The sequence below is a fragment of the Pogona vitticeps genome, chromosome 1, assembly GCF_051106095.1.
Source record: "Pogona vitticeps strain Pit_001003342236 chromosome 1, PviZW2.1, whole genome shotgun sequence".
Lineage (NCBI taxonomy): Eukaryota > Metazoa > Chordata > Lepidosauria > Squamata > Agamidae > Pogona > Pogona vitticeps.
The window spans coordinates 226,759,918-226,787,374 of record NC_135783.1 but is presented as its reverse complement, the minus strand read 5'-3'; the positions used below and the strand labels follow the sequence as shown (position 1 = coordinate 226,787,374).

The 27,457-nt window shown below is 41.4% G+C and overlaps 2 protein-coding genes across 4 annotated transcripts in view; one reads left to right on the top strand and one right to left on the bottom strand.

The window, feature by feature from the left end:
- Positions 1 to 8,515, top strand: part of GPR39 (G protein-coupled receptor 39) — a 208,028-nt gene extending 199,513 nt beyond the window's left edge. For both annotated transcript variants that reach the window (XM_020779621.3, XM_020779620.3), the window contains exon 3: positions 7,959 to 8,515. In XM_020779621.3, the coding sequence (XP_020635280.3) occupies positions 7,959 to 8,482 (524 nt within the window). In that variant the 3' untranslated portion in view covers positions 8,483 to 8,515. The remainder of the gene's footprint in view (positions 1 to 7,958) is intronic.
- Positions 5,517 to 27,457, bottom strand: part of LYPD1 (LY6/PLAUR domain containing 1) — a 36,110-nt gene continuing 14,169 nt past the window's right edge. For both annotated transcript variants that reach the window (XM_072984387.2, XM_072984393.2), the window contains exon 3: positions 5,517 to 9,122. In XM_072984387.2, coding sequence (XP_072840488.2) covers positions 8,884 to 9,122 — 239 coding nt within the window. In that variant the 3' untranslated portion in view covers positions 5,517 to 8,883. The remainder of the gene's footprint in view (positions 9,123 to 27,457) is intronic.

Below are 27,457 nucleotides of genomic sequence, written 5' to 3'. Positions count from 1 at the left end.
AATTACAATGTTGAATTGAGGCTGCATTTGTGCTGCTTGCTCTGGATATAAAAATGGGTAGTTATGGCTCTGTAAACCGCTGAGATTTTGTCATTTAGTGTGTTCAAATGCAACTCCTTTTCTCATCTGAGCTGTTGCCTCAATATATATTTTTTCCTATGGCGTAAGATCTAAAGGGCCAGCATTATATTGAGTATTACACTACCATCAGTATTAATAAATAGCCACATAAAATACAGAAGATGTACTAATTTTAACCACCACTGTCTTAGTCATGTTACGATATTCTGATCCCCAGTGCAAGAGAGTCATAATTGGAATTGTTTCAAATAAATGCTTCCATTAATTACAATGTATTATCCACACAACTGTGAAGACTCAAGATGGCAGCAATAGTTCCCAATAGAGTGAACCCATTTAATCAATAAATTTAATCAACCAGTATAGCGAAACTTTTTAATCAATGGGAAATGTTGACTTAACATTCGGTTGTGGATTCAATGGGCTTATTCTAGTTGGAACTAGCAAATGGATTTAGGCCATAAAACTTAGGAGAGACCATGTTTAATTTAAAAGCCAATAAAATAGCCTATTGTAGCAGAAGGCATATCTAAATTAACACACATTAAATATCCTAACCTTCTGCTGTCCTAAGCCCACTGCCGGAAGACATTTTAAACAAATGCATCTGTCAATGCTTCTCAAAGATGCTTCAGAGTTCTCCACCAAGGAACACTAGCCTGGCCCTTGTGCCATTTTCCTTCCACAGAAAGATGAAAACTTATTTTTTAATTCAGACAGGCTTTTGTAAACTGACTGCCTGCACTTTACCAACTACAGGTTGTATTTTTCTTGCAGAAATCTCCTGACATTGTGCTTTAAACTAGTAGTAGAGGGGCTCTACTACTTAAACTGGACTTTTAATGTAATTCTGTGTTGCTTTGTATTGTGTTTTAATTGTATTTTTATTTTACATAATATTATTTTGAGCATCCTCTATCTTGCTGGGCACCACAGAGCTGGGTATGTTGCAGAAGAAACACAGAAGTCCCACCCCAGCCCTCAAAAAACCATGGCCATATGGGGGCTGGGCTTCTTGGCTTAAAGCAAATTTCAAAATGGGAGCTGCAGACTCAAGGTGTAGGTGTTACGTTTCCCCTCTGGCGATGTGCACTGGAAGTTCTCTCCTAATTTTCTTAGAGAAAGGATGGCTGTTATTGTTTCACAGCGGCTCTGGTCCTTCCTTGAGGGGAGAACTGAGGGTTGTGCTGGGGGACTCTTGTTTGACACCCTGGCTGTTGGACTGTGGTGTCCCTCGGTTTTGTCCCCTATGCTATTTGACATCTACATGAAATTGCTGGGAGAGGTTCTCTAGAGTTTTGGGATTTGGTGTCACCAGTATGTGGATGAAACCCAACTCTGTTACACTTTCCCATCTAATCCAAGGAAGCTGTTTCAGCTGAGGGCAAATAAACTGAAACTTAATCCAACAGAGATGCTCCTGGTCAGTGAAAAACCAGATCAAGGAATAAGATTGCAGCCTGTGCTGGATGGGGTTACACTCCCCCTGAAAACACAGATGCACAGCTTAGGGTGTTCCTGTATTCATCTCTGAGCCTGGATGCCGAGGTTTCGGCAGTGGTCAGGAGTGCCTTTGCACGGTCAAACCTAGGTGCCTACCGTACCTGTTTCTTAAGAGGGCTGATCTGGCCATGACGACACATGCCTAGTTACATTTCACTTGGATTACTATAACATACTCTATGCAGGGCTGCTTTTGGAAAGCATTTGGTAACGCCAAAGGGTCCAAAATGCTGAAGCCAGATTGTTAAATGGAGCTGGTTACAGGGATCAAGAGACCAGTCCTGTTACAGCTACTCCACTGGCTGCCAATCCATTTCTGGGCAGAATTCAAAGAGCTGGTTTTAACCTATAAAGTCCTAAACGACTTGGGTCCAAGCTTTCTAAAAGACTGCATCTCCTTCTATGAACCTGCCCTGACATTAGAGTCATCAGCAGAGGCCTTTCTCTTGGTCCCACCATCCTCACAAGTGCTCTTGGTGGGTACAGGAGAGGGGGCCATCTCTGTTGCTGTCCCAAAACTCTGGAACTCCCTCCCACAGGAAGCTAGGCTGGTCCTACCTTTGGTGTAAACCTGCAGGCAGGCACAGACCTTTCTCTTCAGGCAGGCTTTTCCTCAATGAATAGTAGTCTGAGAGGTGTTTTTAAATAGATTGTTGTGCTCTGTTGTTTTAAATGTATTTTAATAGTGATCTCAGCTACCATTTTAATATTTTTTTCTATTATTTGTATACTTACCGTTTTTAGCTTTTAATGATGTAAATCGCCTTGGGTCCTTTTAAGGAGAGAGAGAGAGAGAAAGAAAGAAAGAAAGAAAGAAAGAAAGAAAGAAAGAAAGAAAGAAAGAAAGAAAGAAAGAAAGAAAGAAAGAAAGAAAGAAAGAAAGAAAAAGGAAGGAAGGAAGGAAGGAAGGAAGGAAGGAAGAAAGGAAGAAAGAAGCAAGCAAGCAAGCAAGCAAGCAAGCAAGCAAGCAAACACAGTTTTAAAGCACTCTATGAGTGGTTTACAATTATGCAAACAACACTTTGCCCCCCTCCCCAATCAAGCTGGGTACGCATTAAATGACCTCAGAAAGATGGAAGGCTGAATCAATCTTGAGCCAGCTACCTGAATGTGTCAGGATCGAACTCAGGTCATGAGCAAAGACTTAACTGCAGTACTGTCATTCCACTACAACAAAGGGCTATGTGGATTGGGAGAGACTTTCCAGTCTGTAAAACATCTGGCAGCTATTTTATGTTTGTTTATTATTTAGGTATCGCTAAGTCTGGGATTTTGTAATTCCAGTCCTAGAGGTCACCTAGAATCCTTCAGGCAAATTTATGGGACTGGGATTATAGAAGGATGAAGGCAATCCTACTGCCATTGCCTGCTTTGCTACACGTGCTTTGGGTGTGAAGCAGAAGGGAATGCCCTCTCAGTTGCACTGGCTCCTGGGAGTTGCCTCTCCTGGGAAGGATAGTTCAGTGTGAGGGTAGACTAGATTGGGTAGCAAGACTATGCTTTCCATGGAACAGTAAGGTGACTTTCTGACTACTAGTCTGAAAGGAGACCCTCTAAAGGTGGAGTGTTCAAAAATCAATTCAATGGATCCACCACAATCTAAAAAAAATGATTCAGTAACTTTGTAAGGTCTGTGTGTCTTCATTGACTCTTCTATGGCACGCCTCATTGATCTTAAGTTCTATTAATGATTATGACAGCACAGAGAAACAAGAGTGAGGACTTGACTCCACTATTCTTTTACATGAGGTATGATCAAACAGCAAGTACTAATGGGATGTCTGTGTTTGAAGAGCAGAACTATAACGATCAGGAGCAGAAATCAAAACCCGAGAGATGTAGGTGGTGAGCAACAGAGACTGACTGACAAAACATACGGCATGCAATGGCCTTTTATATCCAGGCAGAATCTGAATGGTCATCTGGCTTAACAACATGTAGGAGGAAAAATTGGAAAAGAGTGTGAAGGGACCATTTGTCTGAATGTGTGCGTGTATGGAGTCAGTGTGAGACAGAGAGACACGTGTTGACTCAGAGGCAAACTGAATGTTTAAAAAAAAACACAGGTTGTTCTCTAGTGCTGGTTTGTATACTCAAAATTGGGCATAGAGATTAACCCAATGCTGAATCCCCTGCCCTTTGCCCTGTGGGAGAGGCAGGTGTCCAGTTTTTTGCTTGCTTGTTTTTGCATAGGACTAAGAATTCCTGAGAAATTTCTTGGATTGCAACAATGAAGGGTTTCACCTTAGTTTAAAATGGTGGCCAGGCAGTGTGTGTTCTTTATTTTTCAAGTTATGAACTCTTCTCCTGCCCTTTACATAAGGTAGACTCACCCCAAAATTTCAGGAAGGGCTTCCCACTGACCCCCAGACAACAGCCACTCGGTGCCTCCAGAAAACTGCTAGGCACATGTTCTTTCCTGGAAGGCTCCCTAGAGAATAACTTTCTGGCTTCTTCCCTTGGGAGTTTTCCATTGCTGCTGCCTAACTGAGGAACAAGGTTTGATGGTGTTGTCAAAACATTCTGCTGTTGTTACAATTTCAACAGAAACTGAACGGTAAAAGTTCACTCAGTTTTCAGGCATCCAACAGGCAGCAGCACTGAAAAGGGAAAACAGAAGCCCACAAGATGTAACTCTTCTAGGGAACTTCTCAGGCACCCAATCAAACCTGCCAATGCACAGGGAAGTAGCACAGAGGCCCCAAATCCAAAAACAAAAACTGCTACCACCAGAACTAATGGTCGTGACAGCTGTCAAGCGAATGACACAGAATATATACAAAGAAAAGAATTTAGTACAGTAGTACCTTGGTTTATGAAATTAATCTGTCATCCGGGATGTTACATAAACCGAAAATTACGTAAACCGAGGTACACCTGTATTAAACAGTGGCTCCAGTGGCCCTATTGTTATGGATTGGCCGGAGATTTTCTGTTATCTCCCACACCATATGGGGTATAGATTTATGAGTAATATTTCATATTGCAAACCAACCCAAACCATCTTCACTCAAAAGATGGGGACCAAAACACATGCTCCTTTCACCTGATCTTCTACTTTAAGCACTATAACACATATCTGCTTAACTATCCCAATCCTTGGTGCATCATTAGTACTGTAGTATAAAGAACTGAAAGGAAACACAAACATTGATTGCATCAAAATCTACAAACAGAATTTGCCATACATTTGCATCTGGTCACGTGCCCAGTTCAACTGATCCAAACTGGGAGAACAAGTCTCATTGTGTTTAATGAGCTTCAGACCAAGTAAGTGGAAATCTTTTCTTTTAAAGAATCAAAGACGAGCGCTCACCTCTTGCATTTATTTGAGGTGGAAGTTAAAAGTACAAGAGTGAGGATGTTAGTCCTTGCTTCTTAGGGTACAGCTTTAATCATAACGTTTTGCTTAGAAACAAAGAGGCCCCCCTCCCCTGTTTTGGGAATTTAATGTAGTTTGAGTATTCTTGAGTAGTCAGAAGTTTTTTTTTAACACAAAGACAATGGATGCAAGGTGACCCCTGACCTGGCCCATGCTCAAATAAAGGCACACCAATAGGTGTCTGACCCTGTTTGTGTCCTTTTGGTGACACTCCACCCTGATATTTGTTTGGGGTCATGATGGTATTGATATCTCTGTGAAAACCCCCATTTCCACAAATAGGTAAAACACAAATTGGCTATGACCTGGGATGAGGGCTACAGGGACTTGGCAAACAGGAGGATTTTACTTCTGACCAAAGCCACGCTTTGGGAAATAGTACAAGGATATACACCAACTTGAAAAAGAAGCAAAGGTGAGGGTATCTCTGATCCAGAGAGATATTTTTCACCCCCATTGCCCCACCCTGGGAATCACACAAATAGCCTGGATTTTTTTGCACATTTGCAGAATGACAATGCATACCTTTAGTTTTAATATACAGAAAACATTTCATTATTATGAAAATTAATCTCTTTTATTAATTAAAATTAAACATTCAAATCAAAAAGTCCACAAAACGACACAGTTTATGTTCAGTCCTGGCTCTTCCAAGGTGCTGCTGAAATTCTTTTCTTTTTGTTTACATCCGTATTTATTTTTTTATCAGCATTATATAATTTCCTCACGTTCCTGAAAACAGTATGTTCCTTTTCCTCGTATGGAATTCTGGATCTCTTGATTTATTATACTTTCCCCATCTATATTTTAGCATTTCCACATAACTGCGATAAGATGTGAGTCCAGATTAATTTTGACAAAAGCAAAAAATAAGCAGAAATGCTTGCATTTTTTAAAAAGCTTTTTTTTTTGCCAAGGAAGCAGGCTGAATTGTCAATCTAGCTTCAAAACAAAGAATATTTAGTAAACATTGTGGTGCAAAATGCACAAATCAAGGTAAACACTGCAATGATTGGGGAATACCCTCTGTTATAGAAAGTTTTTTCTGACACATAAGGCACATTTGCTTCAAAAACAAGGGACATCACTGTAAGGTGAATATTTTGAAAAACTTTGGAATTGCATTTATACAGCAGTTTCATAATTAAATGGACACATTGAAAACCCTTTCCCCATACCTTCAATTAAAGTATATCTTTGATTTAAAAAACAAACTGACCAAATACATTCTTCTTTATACCATCTAGCCTTGGGAGTGGAAATTCTTTTTAAACTACATGAATAATGTTCGTCTAATGTACCTTAGCTACAAGGCACAGCATTATCTCCATCCCACTATCATTGACGAGAGATGGTCTAGCTACTGTTTAACATGTAAATCAAAGTTCAAATAATTTCCCTGTTATGGACTTCTCAAAGCTTGGATACATCTAGTTACATCTAACATGTAACTTGAATGTAATTCCCTTTTCCAGTAATTAAGTCATAACAAAGTTACAACTGTCATGTAATAATGGAGTGTCTGGAACTATATTTTAAGTTACTTTAAGGGGCTATACAGAATCAAAAGTTAGGTATATTTTGTACTACAGGCCACTTGGTTTGTAGCATCCTGATTTTTAAAGATGTATCTAGTATTTTTGCCTAATATGGAAATAAATACTGTGTTTCCACAAAAAATAAGGCAGGATCTTATATTAATTTTTGCTCCAAAAAAAACAACAACAAAAAATGCATTAGGGCTTATTTTCAGGGGATGTTTTATTTTTTTCATGTACAACCATCTATGTTTATTCAAATACAGCTATGTCCTCCTTCTTCTGGCTGCTGCACAATAGTGGAGGGTGGGGTTTCACTTAACTGGGGCTTATTTTGGGGGTAGGGCTTATATTACGAGCATCCTGAAAAATCCTACTGGGGCTTATTTTCAGGTTAGGTCTTATTTTTGGGAAAACAGGCTAGTAACTTTTTTAAAGGACCTTGGAGAACAGAAATTAATTACTTTTTTAAAAGTAGATTTCCAAGTTCTGGAATTTGTAGGTAACCTACTCTTCTTTTCAGCCACAATAGTAATGCTAAGTTGTCATACAGAGTAGCTGCAATAATTAAAGGAGGACAATGTATGTGAAGCACACAGAACAGCTCTCACAGCTCCCCATTCCCCTCTTGACTCTTTTGCTTGCCATGGCTATCTCTCTAAGTAAACCACAGTTTAAAGCCTGCTGCTTTCCATGGGTCAAGAACAAACATTTCAATGTTCACTGTCTTAAAAATAAAAATTGACCTGGACCCAGTGAAGTAAAGACACATCCATAAATAAATACAAAATGTCTGGATATCAAAGCCTTGAACTCACCTGAAACAATTTCCACAATATATTTAAAGAACACTCCCACATGCCATTTTGCTTTACATTTTAATTCAACTGGAATTTCTTTTCCAAATTCCCATTATATTCTCTTTCTCATAAAAAGAGCCGCTCATATTGTAAGTAAAAATATTTTCTGTAAGAGCAAAGTTACCAAAAATAATGCCAAATATACAATTGTATGCATATTTGTTTTGTAAAATATAAACAGAATCTGATCATCTTTTGGGTATTGCCTGCTCTAATATGGCTGCATTTTTAATAATGGAAAAGGGAGGGAATAGAAAAAGGAGGAATAACAATAGATAATATTTTGAAGAATGCAGTATCACTAAAATAATGTCTTCAAACTAAACCAATGTCAGGCAGTAAAAAGAAAAGTTATCTTAACTATTACCTAATACTTATCAGAACACAAGACTACATGACCTTGAAACTGTGTCTTGCTTCCCCTTTCTTCTTCTTCTTCTTCTTAGAACAAATTTTGCTACTGGCAGAAGGAGCTGTCAAGCAAAACACTGAAAAATTGGTATCATTTCCTAGCCAGTAAGTGCAGAACTCATACTAAATATTTTATGATTTGTTTTCACATGCTTTCACTTTTTCTCTCCTCCTTGCTTGCAGGATTGATCGTTGCAACTCTGGCGATATGCTGGCTGCCCAATCAAGTTCGAAGGATCATGGCTGCTGCAAAACCTAAGCAGGACTGGACGGTCTCCTACTTCAGAGCATACATCATCCTTTTCCCTATAGCTGACATTTTCTTCTATCTCAGCTCTGTGGTGAACCCACTGCTATACAATATCTCCTCCCAGCAGTTCCGAAATGTCTTTCTTCAGGTCCTCCGCTGTCACCTGACGCTAGAACATATCAACAAACAGAAGTTTTTAAGAGCCAATTTGAATTCTGCAACCAGTAGTGGCCGTTCCCGGCACCCATTGATCTTCAAGTCATCCAGGCGCAAGTCTTCCACCAAGACTACTAACAAGGTTTTCTTAAGTACTTTTCAGAGCGAGATCAAGCCTGACTGCAGTTTGCAGAAATTGAGTCTTGAATCACTGGAGCTGAATGTGAAAACAATGCCACTAGAGACCAATGCAGACCTCAGTTCATCTAATCAGAATGGCCTTTGTGAGCACGAACTGTGAATCCTCATAAAATGTAAACCAGATGATACACAACGTGCTAAAAATGGATTTTAAAAAAACACACAAGCAAACAAAAGGGGGGGGGAGGTTACAGCCTGCAGGTTGTAGCCTCTATGTTTAAATACTTGTTTCAACAGACTCATTTGCAGTAACATGAATGGCTGCGGGTTCTACATGGGTGACCGTTGATTTTTTTTCCTTGTTGTTTTTAAAGTGCATACAAGAATGTCAGACAACTAGATCTATTTCTGTTGCAAACAAAGTTGCTGAGATTTTTCAAAATTAAACTCTTCTTTTTAGCATTTGGATGCAAACAGCAATAATACAATGGAAACCAGCTGTGTCTTTGAAGGAAACGGCACAGGACAAATGACGGCAACAAAGAAACCTTCCATCTGAGTTTAGCAATGAACTGGTGAGAGAAGTGCCAAGCCAGGGAGCAGCATGGTGGTTAATACGCCAGCTCTGGGCATGGTGCCAACGTTTCTCCGCTTCTTTGGCCGGGGCCCATTGCAGAGTGGAGTATTGCAGCAGCTGATACAAACAGAGTTTATTTTCCCTGGAGTACAGAAAGTCTGGTATCCGGCAGAGGTTGTGAGGCAGGCGGCAGAGGATGCACAGGACTTGCGATACAGGATCCCTGTGACAGACAACGAAAGGTTACTTAGCATGGTATGAACAAACATGCTTTTCCGCTGTTACGTCAGATTCCCTTCTTAATGTTTGAACAGACCGTCAAGTTTAGAAACAGTGCTCCAATTCTCAGTGCATTCCAGGAGATTTAGCCCCTCATCACCTGTTGCATTTTAAATAGGAAATGCAGGGCTCAAATCAAGAGGCCTGTGAAAAGCTCCCCTTCCTTGCTCTTTATGCTTGTTTGCCATAAGCCCTTGAAACTGCAAAATCAATATATTTTGGCCGCGAGTGTTTTAAAGTTTAAAAACCTCTTTATCAATATAGTAGTACACTTCTTCTAAGACCATTTTATGTGGTCATATTAAAGAGGTTATTATTATATGCACTTCTGCAGAATAAGCATAGTTCGTATAATTTACATTGTTCAGTCTTTTATGGAAGATCTCCTTGTACAATTTCTGTGGAAAAGAAGGGGTAAAACAAAGAAAAGCTCGTGGGGAATTGAAGCATCTACAGAGCACTGCTAAGTGCGCACCAAGAAAGAGGATATAAAATCTCTGCCTTTTATTTTCAGTAACTGGAGTACTGTATCAAGTTGGGTAAACAGCATTTGGAAAAAGATATTTGCCTTGTAGGAATCCCTTTAGAGGCTGTTCTGTGATTTCTTTTATTTAATTGAGTGAAACAGTACAGTGGCTCTATGACATCAAGGATGTATTTTAAATGTTTTATAATGATCATAAAATAAATAGCCATGTTTTACTAAAAAGTGAACAGCTCCTGGGTAGCTCTGTAGCCAGATTATCAATAATTTCAGAGTTTCTTCCTTCATGTGTTCTCATAGAAATCTGGCTTTGGGCTTGAGGCATAAATAATACAGTTATCAAACTCTAAACTTCCCTACTCCTCTTTCTTATTCTATCAGCTTTAGGGCCAAACTGGAAGTAAGAGGGTAAGCTTCATGGTTAATTTAAAGTAGACCAATTTCCTTATTTTTCAAAGATCCGTCTGAACCGACCTTTAACCTCCCTGTTTTTTCTGTGCTGGGAACAAAACTGAACATATGCAGAACAATGGTTCTCACAGAACTGCCCATTTGCTTGTACTTGTTTTTGTTTTTCCCTGTGTAAAGGAATTCAAGGTATCTGAAAAATGGTGTCCGTCCGACCAAAATGTGAGAACTGAAGCTTAAGGGTGGATACAGTCATTTGTCTCTGAAACAGCATGCCTGTGGTGATGCACAGTAATTTCATTGTCTCCTCCCTAATCCGTAGAACATGTCTGTATCAGTAGATAAGCGGTGTTTTATAGAAAGAAAATAGAAGCGTAACAGAGGAATTTTTACCAAGCTGGCAGCACCTGTGATGAGAAGCTGCGCTGGGCGCAACAATAAAGAGACTTGCTGTGGGGAGAGTATTCCTTCACATCATAATGACCCAAGCAGGGTATCCTAATAAACACACTTTTTAGAAATAGTTTTACTACAGAATAATTAACTTCCATACAGTATTTCATGAAGAATTCAGCAGGTGGGGAGCTTGCGACTTAATGCAAATTTAGTGACTGTTCTCCCCATACATGGTGTTAAGAGCTATCCATTAGAAATTGTATTTTTCTGTTTCTTTTTAAAATTGGGTTAGTGAACTGGTCTAACTGTTTAGTCTCTGGAATTATGTCCAGGAATCATACAAATGATATGATCCCATTTATGAACTGCATATGACTACTGGGCGAATTTAAGTTTCAGTTATTGTCTTTGGTTTATGCTTTTCTTGCATTAGTCTAGCTGTCAGTTTTCTTCATCTAGAATTATGAATTGCAGCTTTCGTGTGTTTTTGCGCTCCTAATCTTTCCACTACCTTTTCCACTACAATCAGTGTATAAAACCCGAGTCCCCTTTCAGATATTCTTCTAACCCCAGCAGTTGCTTCTGTACCACTCAGTAACAACTCCAAAAAATGTCTGCCTTCTTGGATTGTTCAGCAAGGCGATCGGCAAACATGCATGGATTTCACAAGAGGATAGGTGTTAGCCTGCCTAGTAGCTGCAAATGGACAAAGGGCAGGGCTCTGTAAACCAAGCTTTGACTAGGGGAATAGCAGCTGTGAGAACTGTTGGCAATCACAGTGCAAGATAACGACTTGGCTCCAGACTTGGCTCCTGCTAGTGAAAGTGGACTGATTACTCTTTTGACATTTTGCCCTCTTTACCTGTAGACCCTTGTGTCACCTGAAAATCTGCTACAGAGAGGTGGAAGAACTTCCAAAAAAAAGATTTCAGTAAGTTCTAATGAGCTACAGACAGAGGGAGAACTGGCAGAAATTCTCCCGCTTCCCTTCTGTCCTTCTTTTAGATAAAAGACTTCTGTAGATCCAACCTAATGTCCTAATTCTATTGGAGACCAACTCTATAAGAAATAAGAAAGCAAGTATCGCCAAGATATGAGACACCAGTGAGTCTGTGCCAAACTCTTGCTAATTGCTGACAGCATTGGAATGAAGCTCTTGATCCTTAATCTCCACTCTGAGCATTTGGCTTGTTCTACAATGGGAAAATTTGCTAGTAGTGGTGTTCCTGATAAAAGCCTGCTATTAAAGCTGTTTTTTTTTATACTGCTGTTAAGCTTTCAAAAGTTCAAACAGTAATGAGCCACTGAAACATGTTATACATATCACCTTCTCAGAGCTACACCCGAACAAACAGAATTCTCTTAAATATATGGTAAAGTCAGCTACAAATGAGAATGGGGGAAAATGCTGCCACATTTTTTGAATGCAACAAATAATGAGGAACCCTGCATTTCGCACACATTTGAAACACGACTGTCAGATGAAAAGAAAACTCCTCTGTTTGGAAGCCACATTCTAATGGTGAAAAACCACAGGCGAAAGGTTTTGTACCTATTTTTCATTCATAGCAGGAATAACAATCCCGAAGTTTCTGAAACATCCAAATCACCAAAGGAGAATATGAGGTGAAGTACTGTACTCATAAAATATATCTCAATGCTAACCTTTCATTTATGCTACTAGGATGAGAGGTGTTTAATCTGTGCATTCAAAGGACCTATGCTGTAACAGTTAAGTGTCCACATCCATCCAATTAAATCTACCAGAACTGATCTTTTCAATGGCAGGCAATTTCTAACTACCAGTTCCATGGTGATAATCTTTAAAAAAAACATTGAAGTAGCACATTAGTAATCACTTATCTAATTTTACCTTTATAATTAGAGATGGGGACAAATTTAAAAATGGCCATTTGTTTTGATCCATTATTCATCAACATTAACAGATCAACGAATACGAATATTCTTTGGCGAATCAACGGATTGATCCATTGATTCATCTGCACTTTTAATAGCTATAACATTGGCCCCCAACAACCTAGAGACACAAAGCAGGGAAGCTCCCTCAGACACTTTTCTACAACTCCTGAAAGTTTTGGTGAACACTGGATCATAGACCCCCGAGTTACATAGTCACAAATGCCCCCCAGGAAAGCTCCCTCCAGGTACTTAGAGAATCCAGAATCACAATGGAGCTTCCTGTGTCTTTCTCCAACTTTGGTGAAGATTGGATATCAGACATCCGAGTTATTCACCCACAAATTGGGTCCCCCCAGGAGACTTTACCACATGGCATAGAAGCCCATTCTGCCTACCAGCTGCTGATCAGGAAATAATTAAAAAGATATTGGACTGCGCCGAAATGGACAGACTAACACTGAAAATCAAAGGAAAAGAAGATACAAAATATTATCAAACATGGGACTTATTCTATCAATGGTTAGAAGGATGTTGTATAGATTAGGAGTGTAATGTGTGTAGTAGTTGTTTTACAAATGATTATAAGCTGTACCCTGGTGACACGATGTTAAATCAATATGGATGGATTTATATAATAAAAAAAGTAAAAAAAGAAGCCGATAGGCAGCCACCCACCCACCCACAGCCAACCATCCTAACAGCATACACCCACACCCCCTTCCTTTCCCTACCTTAGCCCCCACCCCACTCCCACCAATACCCCCTTACCTTAATAGCTGCTACCAAGGTTTCCATCAGGCCTCCGCAGCCACAGTGTGGAAAAAGGGAGACTGGCTGCCTTTTGCAAAGATGGCGGCTGCAGTTTCCCTACCCTAAATGAAGCTGCAGCTGCCATCATTGCAAAGGGCAGCCAGTCTCCCTTTTTCTCAATTTTTACCTGCATGGCTGCAAGGCCAGAAGACCTTGGCAGCAGCGATTAAGGTAAGAGGGTGTTGGTGGGGGTGGGGTGGCATGGCATGGGGTCTAAGGTAAGGAAAGGAAGGGGGTAGGGGTAGGCTGTGGTATTGGGTGGTTGTGTGGGGTGGTGGCTGCCTTTTTGCCGCTGATCAGTTGATCGGCGGCCGGTAGGCAGAATGGTTTTGTTTGTTTGTTTTTTAATACGAAGGACGAATAAAAACAAGTAAATATTCGTCTCTTTGTATTCATCGGGGTCTCTGGAACCCACAAATACAGATCAATGAATATTTAATGAATCAGCTACATTCATCGGAAAAACCAAATTTTTATATTCGTCCCCATCTCTATTTATAATCCATCATCTGAAATCTAATGGTTGATTTTGCAAAGTCCAGCCATAACACTGAGATATGCTGTACCTAGGCTGTGATTCAGCATACGGAAGACCCACTGAACCTAATGACTTGCTTCTGAGTAAACATCCTACTGTATAGGACTGTGTTTTTCTAGTGGCCCACTAGGATAATCCACTATTGGAAAATGCAGCATAATCCACTATGGTACAGATATCTGATGTGAACTGGAATCAATTATAATGAAGATAAGCCTGAAATGTTATCTATTACATTTCTTGTTGCTTTAGATAATTATCTTTATTCTACTGGAAACAGCTGAATGGTCGTACACCACCTTACTGTATGAACCAGAGAAATTATGCTGCAGAAGATCCTGTGTTGCAATTATTGTGTAAATGTGAAGCTCTTCCACAATGCTTGAACAGTTTAATTTCATAATTTGCAGAAATATATTGCTGTGTGTATCTCACCTATAGCTTACTTCCTTCCATATTAAGTTTGCTTACTACAAGTTGGATATCATTTTTTTTAATATACTGAAACACAAACAAATGTCTGGGCTTTCTGAATAGCAGGAGTAAGGTAAGGTAATCCAAGATGATAAAGGCCACCATGAAGAAGGTCCACATCCAACTTACTTCCAGACAGCAATCTATAAGTCATGGAACAACTACCAAGGTTTTCTCAACTATGCTCAGTAAGTAAACAGGGCTGTGTAAAGGAATGTGATATGCCAGACAATCAGGTCCCACATGTTGTTCAGAACTTTTTATATCACCGGCTCACTGGCTTGCAGATGAATAGCACACTTCGATACTGGTGTAATATGAACACTCTCTGGTGCCCTAACCAACACCCTTGGCACCAACTGTAGCTTTTGTGCTGAAAACAACAGTAGTTGCACAGGAAGCATATTATGTAAGGCTACTGATGCATGGACTACAACAGTGAGGTTATCCTTGTCCAGGGAGCAACAGAGCTGGCATATCATCTGAAATGATTACTATGTACTTCTCACTACAGAGGTCATTTGGGCCTCTTCAGACACAACCCGAAGATCAAAAATAAACTATGTACCTGTTCCTTCTCAGAGAGTGCAGCCCATATACGAAAAAGCACACTCTCCTATATCCCAATAGCCCACCCCACCGCACCCCATGGTGCTTTGTCAGCATTCAGTCCCAGTGTGCTGGCCCTCATCTAGCCCATCACTACATCCGCAGTCAAAATTTGTACAGTATTTCCTGATTCTGATATTATAGAGAAACAGAGTTGGATGTCAGTATGTTCCCCAACAGCATTGAAAGAAAAAGAGTATCCTACGGTACTCCACAGCATAACTGAATACGATACAGTCACCCAAATGTCTGGGAAGATGGGGGAACCATCAGCGCATAGTAGCGTTAGAACTACAGTGGTGCCCTGCTTGACGACGATAATGTGTTCCAGGCAAATCGCTGTTAAGCAAAATCGTCGTCAAGCAGGAAAAAAACCCATTGAAATGCATTGAAAACCGTTCAATGTGTTCCAATGGGGAAAATACCTGCTCGTCCAGCAAAGATCCTCCATAGGGGAAGCCATTTTGCATCGCTGTCTTCCGGAAATAGGTCCAGAAAACAGCGGGGAGCCATTTTGAAAACCCAATGATCAGCTGTTTTTAATCATTGTAATGCAAAAAAACGGTTCCTGAAGCAGGGAACTGATCATTGTAAAACAAAAAAAAACCCATTTAATCATTGTTTTGCAATTGCTATAGCGATCGCAAAAACCTCATCGTCAAGCGATTTCATCATCAAATGGGGTAATCGTCAAGTGGGGCACCACTGTACTATGTATTGTGCCTCTACTTCCTGAGGTTCAGAACAAATCTAGAATAGTCCTGTAATCAATTATATCAAAAGTCTCTAAGAGCTCCAACAGGATCAACAGTCATACTCTGTCCAGCCCTTTTCTTCCATCAGGGTGACCAAGGTATTAAAAAAAAAAATTAATGAGATTCAGTCACCCTGTACCCTTTCTAAAAGGTTAGAAATACAGGTAATGCATGTCTTCTAAGAATGTTTGAAATTAACACAAACATGACCTCACTCTTTAACAGCAGTCCCCAGAAGAGGTATTAATGACTACACAGTATTCAGTAGAGCATCCCAACTGCCCTCACCAGCCGCAGCTTCTTTCATTGCAATGGGCACCGTCCCATCTTTTGCCATTTCCTGTTTCAAGACAATCAATCTCCTTTGGTTAGCTTATATTGCGGGATGATCAGCAGTCAAAAGAACATGGTGCAGGTTGCCCAGCTACAAACATCTGGTCCATATCCTCAGGCTATGAAAATGGAAACTGGTCCCAACAAGTGGAGAAAATCACACCTGTTTGGAGATGGAGGAGCCAGATGACAATATCCCATAAGACTCCAATTCCCTCCCCCCCCCCAATATTGCATGCCTGCACCAATGTGATGCAGGAAAACCTAGTGCCATTATTTCTCCACAGTGCACAGAAGAGGACTGGAGTTTTAAGTGATTAAATCTCAATGAGAATACCTCATCTTTCACTACTGAAAAAGGTGTGTACATTCTGTTACCAGAAGCATGCATTGCTGTTAGTAGAAGAATCCATTTCTTGTGGTTAATGCCTCTGCTCATAGCACACCTTCTTGGACACTGGCCCCAGTGTTACTCCCCTGGTCTGTCTCTTTCCCAAAATTACTATACCTAAACAGCCAGCATTTACAGCTCCTGGTAGGCTAGAAATGATGATGTTCTCCTTCCCTGCTCCTTTTTATAGTGTATCCTCAGGTTGCAACATCTCATTCAGGTTGCAAAGACCAAACCAAACAAAAAGAAAAAAGTAAAGTTTTGTCTACATAGTTTCATCAGACTGGTGCAATGGGTTGAATTCACACCACCATAACTACATTTGGGTCCCACTGAAATTGATGTTAACAGTTAAATGTGACTTAAGTTAGTTCCCCCAGAATTCAAAGAAGTCTAAGTGCTGCTAAATTAGATCCAATCCATTGGAATTACAGAAGCAACATAATTTAAGAAAGTTCTCTGAGCTCTTGTCTGAAATACAAAAACTATAGTTTTTTTAAAAAAATACATGGCATGTATATTATGTGCACATTCTTTACCAGATTTCACAGCATTCCCAAAATCCTCCTGGAAGTACTAACAGCTTTGTAAACAAGGCTTGCACATACTTGGTTGTTACATACAGCACTGATGGTACCTGTCTGTCATGGGTTTGGAGGGAAAGTTCCATCCTATGGGGAGTGGAAGGCGGGACATCAGGGGGAGGAGCTGTACTGTATATATATTTAGAGCTGGTGTGTAGAGAAGAGTGGAAGTCTGTGTGTCAGACTGAGTACAACTGTGTGTCAGTTAGTACATACCTGATAGGTTCAGGTTTCTTTCTAGGTAGCCAGAACTGATAGGTTCAGGGTCTGTGCTTTACTTTAAAGTGTTCTGTGTGAACCAATTTGTTATATGTATATGGTTGGGACTATGCCACGTTACATTATCCTATTTACCTGATCTTTTTATTTACCCTGTTTGTTATTTCAATAAACCTTATTCCTTTGTTTATTCAAATCCATTCCTGGTCTGTGTGACTCCTTATAGGGAATGGTTGGTGGCAGCATAATTAGAGTGTGGCATACTCCAGTAGGTCTGGGGTTGTCACATTGATTGGTGTCCAGCGTGTGGGATACGACTGGTCCAGTTGTCCAGTGGTCCAGCAAAGCCTTGGCAAGTGTGCCCAGAGCAAGGGGGGTCTAGTTAGGGAAAATCTGAGGGTGCGTAGGTAATCTTCTAGGCTTACCTCACGGGGAGGTACGCTAGTGGAAGAACGTGCACACTCAGATTGGGGACTAGATTAGGGAGCTCTGAGGCAACCCGTTTTGGCGGGAAAGAGCTGAGGCAAAGCTGTGGGAAGTAACAGTGATCTAGCCTGTCTGCTGAGAGGCCTAGCAGAGGGGGTGGATTCTGCCTGGCAACAGTTGCAAGTTAGTGCTGAAGGAACAGCAGCAATCTATAGAAGGCTGTTCCTGAGGCAAAAGGAAAAAAGTCGTCGCTTTATTTTGAGGCTTGACTTTTGAAGGCAGCCTGTTCTGGGGGGGGGATTATGCCCTTGACTCGAAGCCAACTGGCAGAAATGGGGGAAGTAAGAGACCCACAGGTAGACCAAGGTTCTGAGGAGGAATTTGGCTCAGTGCAGGATGAGAGCACGGGAGAACAGAACCCAGAACTCAGAAAAATGCTCCTAGCCCAACAACATGAACTGAGGGTGAGGGAGATGGAGCAAAGGGAAAGGGAGAAACAAAGACGATTTGAAATGGAATTGGAGAGAGAGAAAATGGCGTTTGAGTTAAGAAAATTGGAAATGATGAATCAGAACAATAATAACAATAGAGATTCTGAGGTGGGCCAATTGTCTAAAACTGACTTGAAGAAATTCCCTGTGTACCACAAGGGAGATTGCCCTGAGGTGTTCTTTTCCCTCGTGGAAAGAGCGTTTGTGGACTTCTCAGTAAGGGAAACTGAGAAGATGACTATTATGCGATCTTTGATCAGTGGCAGCCTGGCAGAAGTCTATGCAGAGATGCCAGTGGAACTGATGAAAGACTTCGCTGAGTTTAAAAAACTGGTGTTTGCCAGACATGGGATAAATGCGGAACAGCTGAGGCAAAGATTCAGGTCACTCACAAAGAAACCAGAGCAGACTTTTACCCAAGTGGGGGCCCAACTGGTGAGGCTGCTAGAGAAATGGCTGTCTCAGGAGGGGACAGAGACCTTCCAGCAGCTCAAAGACCTGATAGCGCTGGAACAATTTTATTCAGTCCTGCATGGGGAACTAAAGTTCCATGTGAGGGAGAGGAAACCTAAATCTGTGTCAGAAGCGGCGGAGATCGCAGATTTTATTTCCCAAATAAGGAAGCCCTTAGGTGCTGAGGGGAAATCTGTGGGTAAGCCCAAAGAAACCTACAGCAGGTACTCTCAGGGACCAGGGAAAAACCAGCAAGGGGGAGGGGCCCATGTTGAAGGGAAGCCCTCAGACATGAAACCACCAAGACCTCAGATTTTGGAGGGAAAACCAAAACCAGATGAGAAAGACTCCAAGTACAGCAGAAAATGTTATTTCTGTCAAGGAAAGGGCCATCTAATCTCAGAGTGTGAGAAATTAAAGCAGCTAAAGGGAAATTTGCCTCATGATTTGAGTGGAACCAAGCCAAAAGCTGTATTCTGTGTCCAGACAGAGCAAAGCTCCTTGCCACTGAGGGAGCCTGTTACCATGGCTACTCAATCTGGACCAGTTACATCTGCTGATCAGGCTGGGGAAAATGGTCCTCTTGTAGAGGTCAAGCGCTGCTTACTAGTGAGGACAGATTCGCAGTTGTTTGAGACCGCAGGGGTGGACGTAGGAATACTTGACCATCAGTATAGGGGGCTAAGGGATACTTGTTCCCAGGTGACCCTGTGCCATCCAGACATTATTCCTAGGGAGTATATAATCCCAAATGAGAGCCTGAAGGTGGCAGGGATTGAGGGACAGGTGATCTCACTGCCAGTAGCTGAGGTACCTGTGAGCTTTCAAGGCTGGAGGGGAGTTTGGCGGCTAGCGATTTCATCGACTCTGCCAGCAGCCGTGCTCGTGGGAAATGACCTGGCTGAACATGTGAAACGGGTGCTAGTGATTACACGCTCACAAGCTACCACGGAGACAGTTCAGGGGGGTACTGAAGAGCCCGAGGCGGAAGCAGATGAGGGTAGTTCCGAAGCTGTGGTGGAAACCTTAACCACAGACAGCAAATCTGGCCAAGAGCAAAAGGCAGACGCCACTCTCCGAAAGTGTTTTGAACAGGTGACAGACACCCCGCTAACACCTGAAACCACAGCGAGATTTCATGAGAAAAAGGGAAGTTTATATAGAGAGACCCTGATGAATATCTCAAAAGGGGGAGATGGGATCAGAAGTCAGCTAGTGGTACCTGAAAAGTATCGCCCCATGATCCTACAAAGGGGGCACTCTGACATGTTTGCTGCGCACTTAGGGGTTAACAAAACACAGCAGAGAATCACACAGAATTTTTACTGGCCTGAAATAGGGAAGCAGATCAAGGAGTTCTGTAAACAATGTGATGTGTGTCAGAGGCAGGGGAATAACCGTGACAGGACCAAAGCGAAGTTGTGCCCTTTGCCTGTGATTGACACACCGTTCAAATGTATAGGAGTGGATATTGTGGGACCTTTGCCCAAGGCCACAAAGAGGGGGAACCGGTTTATTCTCACCATTGTGGACCATGCCACGAGGTACCCCGAAGCCATACCCTTGACTAACATTGAAACTAACACAGTGGCAGATGCCTTGGTGGGGTATATGTCCAGGATGGGATTTGCCTCAGAAATAATCACAGATTTGGGCACATCGTTTACATCAAAGCTCATGAAACGGTTATGGCAAATCTGTGGAATTAAACACAAGGAAACCACTGCCTATCACCCCGAAAGTAATGGGTTAACGGAGAAGTTCAATGGGACTCTAATGCGCATGATTAGGGCTTACTTGGCTGAGAATCCAAACAATTGGGACCAGAAGCTGTAATCCCTTTTGTTTGCTTATCGATCAGTGCCACAAGCCAGTACCGGGTTCAGTCCGTTTGAACTTTTGTTTGGGAGAAGGGTGAAAGGTCCACTAGATTTAATCAAACAAAATTGGGAACAGATCACCCAGGATGACCCACAAGATGTTGTGACGTATATAGACACTTTAATGATTGACCTGAAGAGAAACCTAGAGCTAGCAGCAAAAAACCTGCAAGCTCAGAAGGTCAGACAGAAAACCTGGTATAACCAGAAAGCCTGGGAGAGGCACTTTAACCCAGGGGAGGAAGTGCTTTGGCCTAGGCCCTGCAAAGAGAACAAACTGCAACTGGGTAGCCCAGAAATAAAATACTTGGGTCACATAGTAGGGGGAGGAGTAATCAAACCCCTAGAGGCCAAGATAGAAGCTGTTCGTGATTGGCCCAGACCCAACACCAAGAAAAAAGTCAAATCATTTCTTGGGTTGGTGGGCTACTACAGAAAGTTCATCCCGAGGTTTAGCGAGATGGCGACTCCGCTGACCGATCTGACGCGGAAGAAGACTGATGACCGCATCCCGTGGACCAGCGACTGTGAGGAGGCGTTCCGGAGGTTGAAGGAGGCGCTCATCAATTATCCAGTGCTGCGTGCTCCAGACTTCGACCGGGAGTTCATCATCTACACCGATGCGTCTAACAGCGGGGTAGGAGCAGTTCTTTGCCAGGAGGATGAAAATGGTGACCAGCATCCAGTGTCCTACCTGAGTAGGAAACTCCAGAAAGGTGAGAGACATTTGGCAACCGTGGAAAAGGAGTGCCTGGCCATAGTATACGCGATCCAGAAGGCCAAACCTTACATCTGGGGAAGACATTTTGTTCTGTGCACTGACCACTCACCACTGCAGTGGTTAAAGACAATGAAAACCCATAATAGTAAACTTATGAGGTGGGCTTTAAACCTGCAAGATTATGACTTTGAAGTGAAGGTGGTCAGAGGGTCAATGAACTGTGTTGCTGACGCCTTGTCAAGAAGACCCGAAGAGTGAAGACGGCGAAGAAATATTAACTATGTATATTTTGGTGACCAAAAGTTAATTGTACCTGTTTATTGATCAGTCTTGGTTTGTATTAATAAAGGTAACTTAATGTATTGTAAATATGAATGTTTAAATGCCTAATTGATATCTTTAACCTAGAGTGTAAGTATGGGATTGTGTTATTGTATAATTGTTATATGTGTTGTGATCCTGGTTGTTTTTTGGAGAAAAGCACTTTAGCTTTTCCCGTGCAAAACAACTTATAAAGAGGGGAGGTGTTACATACAGCACTGATGGTACCTGTCTGTCATGGGTTTGGAGGGAAAGTTCCATCCTATGGGGAGTGGAAGGCGGGACATCAGGGGGAGGAGCTGTACTGTATATATATTTAGAGCTGGTGTGTAGAGAAGAGTGGAAGTCTGTGTGTCAGACTGAGTACAACTGTGTGTCAGTTAGTACATACCTGATAGGTTCAGGTTTCTATATAGGTAGCCAGAACTGATAGGTTCAGGGTCTGTGCTTTACTTTAAAGTGTTCTGTGTGAACCAATTTGTTATATGTATATGGTTGGGACTATGCCACGTTACATTATCCTATTTACCTGATCTTTTTATTTACCCTGTTTGTTATTTCAATAAACCTTATTCCTTTGTTTATTCAAATCCATTCCTGGTCTGTGTGACTCCTTATAGGGAATGGTTGGTGGCAGCATAATTAGAGTGTGGCATACTCCAGTGCTGCTAAATTAGATCCAATCCATTGGAATTACAGAAGCAACATAATTTAAGAAAGTTCTCTGAGCTCTTGTCTGAAATACAAAAACTATAGTTTTTTTAAAAAAATACATGGCATGTATATTATGTGCACATTCTTTACCAGATTTCACAGCATTCCCAAAATCCTCCTGGAAGTACTAACAGCTTTGTAAACAAGGCTTGCACATACTTGGTATACTTTGTTATCAATGAAAAGTACAGTACTCTTCAAGGAGTGCTGTTGTCATCAGAGAGGGAAAAAGGCACCTAGAAGATGCATGCATTGTTTCAAAGGCTAGCGATGTGGATAGGAATCATTGTAGGTACTGAGAAACATCTTGTTTTGAAGTCAAGGATGAAAGAAGAAATGTTATATTTTGTCTCAGCAGTGGCAACTTCAACAGTGAGACCAGAGAACTCTTGGTGGGTCATGGCTGATTGCAACCCCCAACAAATTGCAGTGGGGTAAGGAATTTTGTTCCCAGACTCATAAGAGTTGCCTGCCCTTGCTACAGCAATTTATTCAACTTGACTGTCAAATATACAGTGGGGTCTCGACTTACGAATGACCCTACTTGCGAACAATTCAACTTACGAACCCACCCTATAGGGGAAATAAGGACTCGACATACGAACTTCCCTCGAGTTACGAACAGGAAAAAAGTGCCCCCTCCCTCCCCTTAGAGGCTTCTGGAGGGGAAAAAAGGGTCAGAAATAAAAGTCACTTACCAAGCCTTGGTAGCCCCCAGACAGCAGGAAATAGAGCAGGAAACAGCTAAAAGCCCACATCAGAAGGGAGCCTGGTAGCCATTTTGTGCTCCCCCCCCTCCTGCACCCTTCTCTCCATGCCTATCAGCTGATCTGAAGAGGCTTGGGGAGGCTTCCTCAGCACCTAAAAAGCCTGCCTGTGTGTCTTTGTGCTGAAAAAATCAGCACAACATGCTTTAAAACATGCTATAAAATTGGCTTCGTTGAAAAAAAAGATTTCAAAAGTGCTTTGCAAACTGTTCCCTGCCTTCCCCCTCCTTTCCTGAACCTAAGGGGGGAAAAATATCCCCCTCTAGTGGCAGAAGGCGGAATAGCAGCTTCCCATTAGTTTCTATGGACGGAAAAGAGCAGATACAGATTAAATGGTTTTCAATGCATTCCTATGGGAAATGCAGATTCGACCTAAGAACTTTTCGACCTAAGAACCACCTTCCAATACGGATTAAGTTCGTAAGTCGAGACCCCACTGTACAGAATATATTTAGTATCTACAACTTCCCTCTTCAACCACAAAGAACCCAGATATTCCTCAAAAGTAACTATGCTATTTCCGCATAGTATAAAGGTTTTGTTAACAGGGTTGTTATTATTGCATTCTGGGCTGAAAACTGAAGCTAATCCCTTTCAACTTTGGGACTTCTGATGTTGCTTACACAAGAGAGGAATTCATTTTCAAAGAGGGATACCTATGTACCTAGGTTATTTTCTACACTATAATAACTCATAAATCTATTCTCTTCCCTTAAAATGGTTCATGGGACATTCTTCCAGATCAGACGTAATGAAGCAGGCCTTGTTCTTTGTGACCAGGATACAGATTAACCATATGACAAACAAATAAATTACCTATTCAATCCTGGTCTCTGTTATCATATTCTCTTCCTCCCTCTTGCTCCATAATAATTTATACTGCATTCATGAAACCAATCCCTGTAATGCCAACCCTTTCCCATTATCTATTCGTTTAGTCGTTTAGTCGTGTCCGACTCTTCGTGACCCCATGGACCAGAGCACACCAGGCCCTCCTGTCTTCCACTGCTTCCTGTAGTTGTGTCAATTTCATGTTGGTTGCTTTGCAGACACTGTCCAGCCATCTCATCCTCTGTCGTCCCCTTCTCCTTTTGCCTTCACACTTTCCTAACATCAAGGTCTTTTCCAAGGAGTCTTCTCTTCTCATGAGATGGCCAAAGTACTGGAGCCTCAGCTTCAGAATCTGTTGTTCCAGTGAGCACTCAGGGTTGATTTCCTTTAGAATGGATAGGTTTGTTCTCCTTGCAGTCCAGGGGACTATCAAGAGCCTTCTCCAGCACACAATTCAAAGGCATCAATTCTTCGACAGTCAGCTTTCTTTATGGTCCAGCTCTCACTTCCATACATCACGACAGGAAAAACCATAGCTTTGACTATTATCTATTGGGAGGTGCCAATTCAGGTATAAAAATAGTGCTAGAATCTTTCCAGGTAGTGTCCCCCCCCTTAAGATTATGGAATTAAATACACACATTTATAACCTGCACCCCATAAAACTAATTTAGAAGTAATTTCACTCCTGTTATTATTATTATTTTCTAATGCAGAATATATATCATTCCTTAACAAATCCATCAAAATTGAAAAGATCCTTGCATGTGCAGGTACAGCTGGAAAACACCTCTTCCTCCCATTCTTTGATATCTTTAGTTTCTTTAGGCCTGTAATAAGCTCATCCTATTGTTGCTTTCAAGTAGAGCATGCAACAGAGTCAGTTCTCTCAAGAGGCTTGCACTGCAAAAACTGTATGTAGGTTTTCTTGTTAACACATGCTGACTACTAAGAACTGAAATTCTTCAAAGATACAACACTACATCTTTCTGATGTACTAACCAAAAATAGCTTAGTTCTATCCAAACTTCAAGGTTCAAATGTGTGTAGAAGTCACTTTATTCACAAAATACACATCAACTTTTGATTCAACACAAAAACAAAGGGACCAAACAATTAATCTTTATGTTTTGTACAATTCTGCATGAGATGCTTTTGCCACATGGAACATTCCTGCTGACATGGACTGCTCTGTTTCTCTCCTACCATGTCCCTCATTTGTAGTCTTGGTCATACTTCAAGTCAATCTATGCTTTATTTGTTACATTTAATACATCATATAGACAAACTGGTAATTAATAATTATCCTTTTCTTAATGACACACTGAAGTGATTTATGACTGTTTTCTCTTGGTTGTTATTCTTATTTGTTTGTTCATAAAGACAAGATTGAATGCCTAGCCTGTAAACTGATAAAGACTCTTCAGCTCATTCCTGATAAGGGTCTTTGCAAATGGGCTCATTTGTCTCTTCCTTCTGCAATTTTCTCGATTTTGTTCCTGTTTTTTTACAGAAGTCTGCAGCTTCATTTCTTTTAAAACATTTGATGTGGATGGACATTCTCTTTGTGCTAACAAATTATCTACTCTTCCCACAGTAGTATATATTCCTAACTTCTTTTAAATTGCTGCAGCCATAATACTGTTAAAATATAACATAAGGACTCCCTGGGCAAAGTGACCCACATTTGCTCCTTGATGGCTGGAGTGGGACTCCCAACTATCTGTGGAAAATGCATCATTCTCATTCTCATCAACACTACCACCATCAGCTGGTTTTCTTATAATGGAGGCTGATCCATCAGGGCAAATGAGGTGCTGCATCACCTCAGGCTACCCTGAGCCACCCCAAGCCCCACCTGCTTCCCTTTCAGAGGCAATGGTTCTCTCTCCCATGTTCCTTCTCCTCCTGGACCCACAACCAAGTCAGACTCCATGTGGACATGTGGCTGTGACTGAGGTGGGGTGAGAAAACAAAAAGAGAATTGTACAAGTAAGGGGCTAACAGCCTACTTCTGAAACCAGGAGCAGAAGGAATCAGCAGAAACTCTGTTTTTCTGCTCCTCGGCTACGTTGTAGAGTGAATGAACGCAGTGACTTAGGGGCAAATATCTGCTTGCATGTATGTGTTTGAATGCTCGCCTGTCTGGCTGTGTTTATGCACACATGAACACATACACATGAATAATCACCTTTGCTCTGGCTCCCCCCACATGGTGGTGCCTTCTACCCATTAACTAAAGTGAGCGATAGCTACCACTGTCTCCTTCTACATCTGTTTCATTTCACTGTGTTTTGATTGTTACTGCTTCTAATGCCAAATAATCACTCTCATAACATGGCAAACACAGTAGATGAATCTCTAATGCAAATTAAAGCTTGTACAAACATTCAGTTTACATAGCATTCTTGAGAGTTGTGTTTTGTTTTTGTTTTTTTTAAAAATTATACTCCTGCTGATGAAAGATTCCCGTCTGTTACCTTATCCATTAGATACTTTGATCCAGCCACTTCAGTCAAATGGCAGACAAAAGAATAGCTTGGACAAATATATATTACATAGGGGACTGCAACCAGGACTAGAGAGGAGCCATTTTGTGGTTAATTTCGGGGCATTGAGAGGAAAGGCACCTGCCCAGAATGAAATGAAATGCCAAACTGTTACCAGCATTGGTGATTTGTACACTTCATGGTTAAAGAACACTTTCCTCGGAGACCTGTTTTGAGGGGACTATACCAAATCCAATCTTGGACTTCCCAAATTGAATTTTCACCAGACTTGGAGGGGGTGGGAAGGGGAGATGGCTGATGACTCTCTACGTTTGGCATCTCTAACTTGCACAGGGGCTTGTTCTGCAACTCCTGGAGGTCCCGAATCACACAAAGCACAAAACAATTTGTTTCATTAGAAACTTCAAAGAGTTTCACGGTTTGTGCATAGTGACAAATCATGAACCATCACAAACCACCATTTTCCCAGTTCATTCCCATCTCTAGCCAAGACCCAAAAGATTATTTTCTGCTTCTGAAACTTCTATTTTCATAGAAACCCAACCAAACCATGGGCTGCAATGTGTCCCCAAAACCTGTCCTGGGGCACAAGGAAATCGTGTATGCTCATTTTTTGGAAAACATGCAGAGCTGAATAAGGAAGGGGGAGGAAGTTCCACTGCACTACTGGTCGGCTGCTAGAATTATTTTTTTAGAAAATAATAATTTCTCCATTTCTGCTCTCCTTTTCTCTACCAGGTACAGTAGCTTCCTCTTGCTCCCACTCCCTTCTGCTGAAGGAAACAGTATTTCAGTCCATGGGTTTGCTTCACTAAAACAGGAGTGAAAGTGTGTCCAGTTCTGCATGATCTCCCCTCCCAATGATTTCCTCCTTGCAGTTCCTTAGCATTTCCATGATTTCTTTAACCATTGTACAGAATTATCTCTGAATCAGCAGCAACTGTGAAAAATACTAACTAGACAGCCCTTATTACTATTTTGTTTTGATTTGCAAACTTTTGCAGGGGATGGCTGCTAATGTATTAGTATTAGTTACACTACAGATTTCAACATTGGGATAAAAATCAACTACAGAGCAGGGATGAAATTCATGTGACTATGTGAACATGTGACAAATTCTTATACTTCACAATCAGGAATACAACATCTGCAGGGGGTCTGTAGAAGACTGTGAGTAGTCTTCTTGGTATCAATGTTGTATCCACAGACAACATCATAGCACTGTGTTTTGCTTGGTTTCATTA